This window comes from Vombatus ursinus, unplaced genomic scaffold, assembly GCF_900497805.2.
Source record: "Vombatus ursinus unplaced genomic scaffold, bare-nosed wombat genome assembly UNPS02014775.1, whole genome shotgun sequence".
Taxonomy (NCBI): Eukaryota; Metazoa; Chordata; class Mammalia; order Diprotodontia; family Vombatidae; genus Vombatus; species Vombatus ursinus.
The window spans coordinates 16,600,933-16,611,446 of NW_020954553.1; the positions used below are offsets into that span (position 1 = coordinate 16,600,933).

Below are 10,514 nucleotides of genomic sequence, written 5' to 3' on the forward strand. Positions count from 1 at the left end.
AACAAAGAGACACACATCCAATGATATTTTTTTCTTCTCCAGTGTCTACAGCTACCTCCTGTAATGACCCTGGCGTTCCTCAAAATGGGAGTCGGAGTGGTGATAGCCGAGAAGCGGGTGACTCCATTGTGTTCCAGTGTGACCCTGGTTATGCTCTCCAGGGAATGGCTCAGATCAGCTGTGTGAAGATTGAGAACAGATTCTTCTGGCAACCAGACCCCCCCACATGCATTGGTATAGAAGAGCTGGTTGACTGAATGTCTTTATTTTATTTCTTTAACATCCTTTAGCAAAAACAGAATGAAGAAATCCCCCAAATTAAATGGCAGCCAACTGTCAATTACTCACAAGAGAATGAGAGCAGAAAAGAACCTGAATAAATGAAAGCTACAAAAAATTCCTAACCATCATCCCTTCTTCAACCTAAACAGTCACTAAATCTGATCAAATGTTGCTTACATACAATTATGAATTCCCTCTCTGTTACCTGGTCTTATTTCCATTCTTCCTGGCAGTGAGTAGGGAGGTGGCCAGAAAGAAGGGCAAGTTGAGGCCTTTAAAATCCACACTGGATTGGAAGCTCCTGGAACCTGTTAATCTTTGGAGTGTTAGCTAAGTTTGGAATAGCTTCTCTGTATGAGGCAGTGTGATGTGGACAAGTTTTGAATTTGAAGTCTAAAGAACCTGGGTTAAAATCCTGGCTCTGACAATGTGGCCATGGAGAAATCAGGTTGGTGATAATGCAGCTTATACTTTGGTACTGCAATAGAAATAGAGAGGCAGGAACAGATATAATATGAGAGATAGAAGAAACAAAGATAACTTCATAGTTACAAACATGAGAAGTGGGGTGGGGTGGGGAATGGTATTGTCACTGACATATGGTAGTCAGAAGGAGGAACAGATTTATGGGGCAAGATAATTTTGGGGCAAAAGGGAAAAAGCAGTTATTAAGCACCTACTTTGTGTTGGGCATTGTGCTATAAGTTTTACAAATGTCTTATTTGGTGTTAGCATAGCTTTTAAGTAAAGATAATCATCAGGCAGCTGGAAATAGGAATCTGGAACTCAGAAGACAAATCGGGATTAATGACACAGATTTAGGAGTCACCTTTATAGAGGTGGTAAAAACAGAGAGATCAATTCATAATCTTAGCTTCCATTCTTATTTCTTTTAAGTCTTTTTTTTTCCTTTAGTTGAACTGGATAAAAAGGCAAATTGGTTTGGATTAAAATCAGTGGATCTCATTCTGAGCATTTGGAGAAACTCAGAATCTCTAAATTACTCCTTTTATTGAATAGATTGGGATGAATTATGGGAGCTAGTACAACTTGCTCAATACCCAAAATTCTAGAAAGAAGACCTCAAGTTCATCAAACAGGTTCTGAAATTACAGTATTCAGCAAATTCCCAGGAAAGCATCTCTGTGCTAATGATATCAAGACAGTAAACATGTGTGAATGAGTTAATGAAAATGTAAGCTCAAGATTAGTCATTCCAAAACTTTCACACTGGTTTGGAAAATGTCTTTAGGCAAGGAAAATTCATTCATCAAAATTCATGACATAGAAATTCTCTTCAGTACAATGTAGTAGAGAAAAAACACTAGATGGACTGAATCTCGAGACATGGGTTCCAGGTATATTACTGCCTAGCTCCTCCTTGATACTCTCTTATCTCTGGGTTTTCAGGACACTATTCTCTCCTGGTTCTTCTGCCTATCTGACTGCTCCTTCTCAGTTTTCTTTGCAGGATCTTCATCCAGATCCTCATGCACTCTAATTGTAGATGTCTCTCAGGGTTTTGTCCTGGGTCCTTTTCCCTTCTCTCTCTACTCCTTCACTTGGTGATCTTATCACCTCCCATGGATTTAATTACCATGTTTATTCTGAAGATTCTTAAATCTATCTATCCTGTTCCAACCTCTGCTGACTTCCAAACTTGCATCTCCAACTGCGTTTTAGACATCTCTAACTGGATGTACAGTAGACATCTCAAATTCAACATGTCCAAAACTTAATTCATTATTTTTCCCCCTAAATATTCCCTTCACCTACCACCTTCCCTGTTTTTGTAGAGGACAAGGACAATACCATCCTCCCAGTACCTTAGGCTGGCAACCTAGGAGTCATCATTGCTTTTCACTCTTACCTGCCATAGCCAATCAGTTGTCAGGGCCTGTCAATTCCATCCTTTTAATATATCTCCATTCTATCCTCTTCCCTTTTCTTACAGTGCCACCTCTCTGATGAAGGTCCTCATCCCCTCACACCTGGACTATTGTAATACCCTGCTTTTGGCTCTGCCTGCATCAATTCTCTTCCCACTCTAATCCATCCTCCATTCATCCACCAAAGTGTTTTTCCTAAAATTCAGATCTGAACATATAATTTCCCCCTACTTAGTTAACTCCCTTTCAACTCCATTTCCTACTCAACTCAGGGACTCCCTTTTGCCTCCAGGATCAAATATAAAATTTTCTGGCATTCAAAGCCCTTCATAACTTAGCATCCTCTTAACCTCCCAATCTCCTCACACTTAATTTCCCAACATGTACTCTTTGATCCAGTGACACTGGCCTCCTGGCTATTCCTTGAAAAAGGCATTCCATCTTTGGAACGCTTTTCCTCCTCATATTTGCCTACTGCCTTCCCTGGTTTCCTTTAAATCCCAATTATAATTTCACCTTATATAGGAAGTCTTTCCTAATTCCTTAATTACAGTACCTTCCTTTGTTAATTATTTCCTGTTTATCCTCTGTATGGTTTCCTTGGTATATATTTGTTTTCATTTTATCTCCCTCGTTAGATTGTAAGCTCTCTGAGGACAGGGACTGTCTTTATAGCTGTGTCACCTTGAGTAAAACACTTATTCTTTGACCTTTGGTTTTCTTATCTGTAAATCAATAAGATGATTTCTAACCTCCCTTCCAGATCTGCTATATACATATATGGCATGGCTACCTATACACTACTCTGAAAGCTCTGCATTATCTGACTCACATCACAGCCTTTTCACTAGAATGGGGGATGTTGTGTGTTCTCACTGCACACCTGCTATGAGTTTAGGCTATCCTAGTAGAAAAAGGGGAGCCCGTGGAGAGCTCCGTGTTGCTCAGGAAGTCATTGTGGCCTGTTCTTACTTCATCAAAAAACCTGCTAGGTTCATATCTTAGCTTTTCCATTTATTACCTGTTACATTAACAAGTCACTTCACCTCTCAGGTTGAGTTTCCTCAACTGTGAATGGCATAGGGGTTACACAGAGGTCAGGAAAGAGGAGTCTTATCTGGACAAAGCACACTAGAGGCAAGGGTGCCTTGAACTGGTCCAAGCCCTCAGGCACAAATTATCTTCTCTCTTTTCTTGCTGGAGTTGAAACTAGTGACTAACTTCCTAGGAGTCAGCCTCCCCTGGCCCTAGAGGTTTAGTTGTGGTTGCATTTGGGAAATATTGAATGTTTTTTTTTTAAACTAGGGGCATCACAACAGAAAGTTTTGTATAAGATCATGTGTGCATATGTGCACATTTTTAATAAATCTGTGGAAGTTTAAGAGAATAATATATAATACAAAAACATTCATTAGTAGGATGATATTGTGCATATGTTTTATGTTGAAAAATAGAAAAAAAATGACCATTCTCAAATGCGTATTCATTCTTAGTGGATTAACTATTACATAGGTACATTTAGCTTTGTGGTATCTAACTGTATCTTGTGAGAGGAAAAAAATCCCATCTGTTTTTGAGCCTTACAAAGCACTCGATTACTTTGAAGATAAACTATGGATTCCACAAGTTCATCCTCTATTGACTGCTTTATAGTATCACTGTGTTGAATGATATATTTCTCTTCTGATTTTTGTTTGAAAGACTTTACTGTAATGAATTTGTCTTTTCCAAAAAATCTATTTCATGCATCTTGAGGAAGATGTAAGACCATACTTATATGGCAAATTCTCTGTGTTCTCATATTGATAAGGTTGTTAGAGCTGATCTACAAGTAACCTTAAAGATCATTTAAGCTAAGCTTCTCAAGCACTCCAGAAGGGTGAGCTGTTTCAGATTGCGCAGGTGAAGCTCCATGAGGGAATGTGGCTTTGCCTAAGCTCCCTCACTAAAATGAGTTGGTGCGAGAACCAGCATTAGAACCCAGGCCTGTTCACTCCCAGCCACTCATTGCTTTTTCTGTAAAACCATTTTGTCATCAAGACAGAACTACAAAGAAAGATTTTACTGAGGCTTCTAAATTTCTGTTGTGGATGTACTTCCTCCCGCCCAAGGTAAGAGCTGCCTCTCCCAATCACATCCTGACAACAGATCCTCTGTGGACCTTTCTGAACCTTCCATATGACTCTCTCCTTCTTTAGCTCTAACACCTAGGTCAAGTTTTGGGGCTTGTAAGAAATGTCATAGTGGTGCCCACTTGTCCAGGCCATTAAAGTTCTAGAATTTCAGTAAACAGTGGTAAAATCTTAGGTTTCTTTTTACTCAGAGGCTTTGAATTATCTTTTCTTTGGGTTTTCCCTGGGTTTCTCTTTAAACTCAGGGTTCAGGAACCTCTCTCCTGGTGTAAGGTAGAAATCTGCAACCCAAAGAATACTGTAATAAATCTTGGTTGCATTGTAGATGGAGGCAGTTCAGATTACACTGATTTGCTAAACTCTAATTCTTAAAATACACAATAAATGATACTTACATTCTCTAGACCTTATAGCTAAAATTTGGCTTATCTTCTAAATATAGGTACCAGTATAGGCCCTGTCATATTTATATACCCCTCTGCCCCCGAGAAGTTGTGTTAAGTTAAGAGGATATCCCTGACTTTAAAATATTTGACTTAATAACATCCCTTACCCAATATTAGAGGAGACTGGGAAGTGAAATGTGGAGTGAAAAGAAGCCTGGTCATGGGTTCACAAAACCTAAGCCCATCTATGTATTGCTCATTTTTTACATCTGTCATATGGTAATAATAATACTTGCTCTAATTTACATCCAAAGATTGTTTTGAAGAGAATTTTTTGTAAACCTTTAAGTAGTATATAAATATGATTATAATTATATTTAGCACTAAATATGACCTACTTATATGAATCTTTACAAACAGGCAAATTTCTGCTTGATATAAAGAAAAACTTCCTAGTGAAGTTAGTGTTATCTAAAAGTTGAATGGGATGCCTTGGCAAAGTTTTCTGTCATTGGAGTCTCTGAGTAGAGCCTGGATAGCTACTTGTTCAGGATGTTGTAGAAGGGATTTCTTTTCAGGCAGAGGTTGGACTAGGCCTTTTAGGTCCCACCAGCTCTGAGGATGATGCTACACTAATTCTGTTATGATTATGAATGGCCTCTCAGCCAAATACTTGTCTCCGGTATGGCCTCAGGAACTCTCCCTCTACGTCTCCCCTCCTTTGAGAATTTCTCTGCTTTTATTTGTCTCTTTTGCCCTGAGAGTTGCTCAGTCGATATATTCAAACTCCTTTTCTTCTCCCCTCCTAGAGAGTATTAGGGATTACATGTAGGAAATGTGCACTAGCTTTCTGATTTGGAAACATGACTAAATTTTCTTAAAGAAAATATTTTACCCATATCTAAGAACTGCTGCAGTTCAGGCATATTGTGGGTTAGGTGGTATTTGTGGACTGGCCTAAAAGCATTGAAAACCATTTATAAGAGAGGCCTTTAACATTTTGTGGGGAAGTAACAATTTAGTAAATCTCTGAAGCCTTGAGATGTGCATGTTTATATATAAAAGTAGTTAAGTGTGCTGATGGCAAAATCCTTTAGACTTGTATATGAAAAAGGCTGCATGACAGCCCCACTGGGTGGAGGACATTTCTGTGTCCTCTAGTCATGCTACCTTCATCCTTGAAATATCTTGATGGGGATGTACATCTCCACCTCTTAGGGAACTTTGCTTTTTATATCTATGAGAAAATGTTTTCAGATTCCCAAACAACCAGTTTGCAGATCATCTCTTAGAATATAACCCATTCATAAACTGGGTCTTGACTGTGCTGAACTGAAACATTGATGGTTGAAATGAATATCAGCTTTTAATCTTATTTTTTTTAATCAGCTTGACATTTAGCTTACTCTAGTGAATGAATGAATGATTCATTATGCATTTATTAAGCACTTGTTAGGTGTATTTCTTGGGTAGGTATACGAAGACAGATGTGAAATGATCCATTCCCTCAAGGAGCTTAGATTCTGTTATGGGAGATACCTTACACACATATAGACATATTTACAAAAATGAATATCTAGTTCTTTCAAGTGTATTGGATGGGGTTTGGGAATGGGTGGCAGGGAAATTAGACTGACTGAGGATAGCTTTCCCCTGTATCATATAAGAATATTTGAGAAAGAGACAAAGACTGCTTATCCGTCCTTTCTTTCCCCTCCAGCTCCTTGTGGTGGTGATCTGATAGGACCTTCAGGAGTTATTCTGTCTCCAAATTATCCGGAACCCTACCCCCCAGGAAAAGAATGTGACTGGAAAGTGACCGTCTCTCGTGACTATGTCATCGCTCTGGTGTTTAACACGTATGTACTCTTCTCCTGGGAAATCTGTTTATTTGATCAGTGTGAAAAAGGGCTGGGATTTTCATGGGTGTGGAGAGAATTCCCTTTGCCAGCATCCCAAACCCAGTTGAGGGAGGGGGCTTCATGATCTAGATCTTTGGATTAGTCCAGAGAGAAGATCTCAGTGTGAAGCTCACCGAGCAGTCAGAAATGTACTCTGTAAGAAGAAGGTATGGCCACTTTTCTGTTCTCTGTCCTTCTTTTTCCATCACTTAGTGAAAAGAAACTATCATTGTCATCATCAACAACAAGTATTTGTTAAGTGTCTCCTGTATACAGGGGACTATGTTAAACATTGGTGTATTCTGAAATATGAAAGGCCTTAGAGTACAGCTCAGGAGAGAGTGCATGTTCTTATATACATGTTAAGTAGCAATACAAGGGAGCTTATATTAAACACAAAATGAGGTTCAGTGGTTCAGAAGTTCAGAGGATGCTATGAAAACAAAGGATTGCAATATTAGAAAAGACTTTCTGGAGTAAGCAGGACTTGTGCTGAGTTTGAAAAAGGGCTAAGACTGAGACAAAGATATTGGAGTGGGGGGAACGTGGTGAGAAAAAAATTAGAGATAAGGATTAGTATAGAATAAAGGATTAGTATAGGGAAGTAAGGGAATACACAACTGGTGAGTATGACAGAACTGGAATGCTAGGCTAAGAATTTTTAACTGTATCCTGTAGACAATGGGGAGGCATTGAAGATTTTTAAAGCAGGAGGGTAAGTTATACAAAACAGAATTTCAGTAAGTACAGTGTGACAAGGGTGTATTAGAGGGATTCGAGGGGACAAACTGGAGGAATAAGACTAATTAGGAGACTGTTATAATTTATGAGTGGAAAGAAAGGATCACATAGGAGATATGAGAGGAATGTCGAAAGTGACCTTTTGATGTCAAAAGGTTTCAAGCCTGGGTGATTGGGGAGATAATGATACTAGGGACAAAAGAAAAGTAGGGGTGGGGTGAAGAGGAGAAGATGCTGAATTTGTTTTGGATATAGTGAATTCTGAGTTGATGGTGGGAGAGATAGACAATTATACTCAGTAGGTATTTGGAAATGCAGGCCTGGAACTTGATAGGGAGATAAGAGCTGGTGATGTATATTTGGGACTTAACTTCTTAAGATGATAGTTGAAGTCATGAGAGTAAATGAGATCTCTAAGGGGAATAGAGAAGGAAACATAGGAATTAAAGGCTGAGCCCTTTGTGTAGACCCACATGTTAAGCAGAAGGTGGAGGAAGTAGCGCTAGCAAAGCAGACAGAGAAAGGAAGGCAAACGAAGAATTTATGTTGTTATTTTCAGTTGTTCAGTCATGTCCAACTCTTCATGACCCCACGGACCATACTCTCTATGGGGTTTTCTTGGCAAAGATACTAGAATGGTTTGCCATTTCCTTCCCCAGTGGATTAAGGCAAACATAGATTAAGTGACTTGCCCGGAGTCACACAGTACATGTCTGAGGCTTGATTTGAACTCAAGTCTTCCTGAATCCAGATCTAGCACTCTAATCTACTGATCCACCTGGATGCCTCAAGAATTTATCATATCGTGGAAACAAAAACAAGAGAATTTCACCGTGAAAGGGTGTAATCAACATTACCAGCCAACTGCAGATAGGCCAACAAGAATGTGGACTAAGGGATGGTTTAACATAAGGAAAATTATTAACATAATTTATTATATCAATAACAAAATCAACAAAAATCATAGGATTTTATCAATAGATGCAGAAAATTTTTTTTCACAAAATGTAACATCCATTCCTATTAAAAACACTTGGAAGCATAGGTATAAATGGATTTTTCCTTAAAATGATAAGAAGTATCTACCTAAAACCATCAACAAACATTATTTATAATGGGGATAAGCTAAGAAGCCTTCCCAGTAAGATCAGGAGTCAAACAAGGAAGCCCAGTATCACCAGTATTATTGAATATTGTATTAGAAATGCTAGCAATAGCAATAAGAGAAGAAAAAGAAATTGAAGGAATCAGAATGCACAATGAGGTAATAAAACTATTTCTTTAGGGGGACATTATAATCATATACTTGGAAAATCCTAGAGATTCAACTAAAAAGTTAGTTGCAACAATAATTTTTATGAACTAAACTAAATTAAAATAAACTAAATTATTATAAAATAATAAATATAAAGTATAAATGTAAATATAAAGAAATAAATATAAATTATAAAATAAACCCACAGAACTCATTAGTATTTCTCTATATCACCAACAAAATCCCGCAAGAAGAGATAGTAAGAAATACCTCATTTAAAATAACCATAGGTAGCATAAAATACCTGGGAATATACCTGCCAAGATACTTTTTATACAAATAAAGTCAGATTTAAATGATTGGAGAAATATTAATTATTCATGGGTGGGCAGAGCCATTATAATAAAAATGGCAATTTTCTGAAAACTAATTTACTTATTCAACGGTATCCCCATTAAATTAATTTTATTGACCTAGAAAAAATAATAACAAAATTCATTTGGAAAAACAAAAAGTCAAGAATATCAAAGGAATTATTGGAAAAAAAATGTAAAGGAAGGAGGTTTAGCAGTACCAGATCTTAAACTATGGCAGTAATTATTAAAACTATTTTGTACTAGCTAAGAAATAGAAAACAGTGAAACAGAGTAGTCATATAATGCACAGTAGTAAATTATTATAGTAACCTTATGTTTGACAAATATAAAGATTTAAGCTTGGGGGATAAGAATTCACTGGTAAAAGTTGTTGGAAAAACTGGAAAGCAGTCTGGCAGAAATTGGGTATAGACCAATATCTTTCACCTTTACCAAGATCAAAATGGATACATGACCTAGATATAAAGGGAGGTATCATAAGTAAGTTAGAAGAACATGGAACATATTATTTATCAGACTGATAGATAGAAGGAGAATTTATGAATAAACAAGAGTAGAGACCATTGTAGGATATAAAATCAATAATTTTGATTACATTAAATTAAAAGTTTTTGTATAAATAAAACCAGTATAGCCAAGATTAGAAGGAAAGCAGAAAATTGGGGAAAAAAGCATCTTAATAGATAGTTTCTCAGGTAAAGGTCACATATGTCAAATACGTAGAGAACTTTGTCAAATATATAAATTTATAAATGGTCAAAGGATATAAACAGGCAGTTTTGGATGAAGAAATCAAAACTATATATAGTCATAAGAAAAAATTTTCTAAATCATTGTTGAGTAGAGAAATGCAAATTAAAATAACTTTGAGATATCATCTCACACTTATCAGATTAACTAAAATGATAGAAGGAGAAAATGACAAATTTTGGAGGCAATACGGAAAAACTGGAAGAAAAAAAAGAAAAATTGGGACATTAATACACTGTTGGTGGAACTGTGAACTGATTTAACCATTTTGGTGAGCAATCTGGAATTATGCCTAAAGAGTTATTAAAAACTTTGTATACCCTTTGACCCAGCAATACTACTATTAGATCTGTTTCCCAAGGTGGTCAGAGAAAAAAGAAAAGAACTTACATGTTCTGAAATTTTTATAGCAGCTCTCTTTGGAGTAGCAAAGAACTGGAAATTGAGGGAATGCCCATCAATTGGGAAATGGCTAAACAAGTCGTGGTATATGATTGTGATGGAATACTACTGTAAGGAAAGATAAGCAGGTTGATTTTAGAAAAACATGAAAAGACTTGCATGAAATAATGAAGAATGAAATGAGCAGAACCAAGAGAATGTTGTATACAATAACAACAGTATTGTTTGAGGAATAAATGTGAATGACTAAATTATTCTGAGTATTATAAATACTCAAATCAACTATAAAGGAAGATGCTATCCACTTCCAGAAAAAGAACTGGTAAATAGAAATATGCATAGTATGGTTTTTACACACACACACACACACACACACACACACACACACACACACACACA

General features: G+C 37.0%; 1 protein-coding gene across 1 annotated transcript in view; it reads left to right on the top strand.

The window, feature by feature from the left end:
- CSMD2 (CUB and Sushi multiple domains 2) overlaps positions 1-10,514 on the top strand; it is a 914,813-nt gene that overhangs the window by 695,073 nt on the left and 209,226 nt on the right. The window contains exons 27-28 of the mRNA XM_027864466.1: positions 43-234; positions 6,410-6,548. Coding sequence (XP_027720267.1) covers positions 43-234; positions 6,410-6,548 — 331 coding nt within the window. The remainder of the gene's footprint in view (positions 1-42; positions 235-6,409; positions 6,549-10,514) is intronic.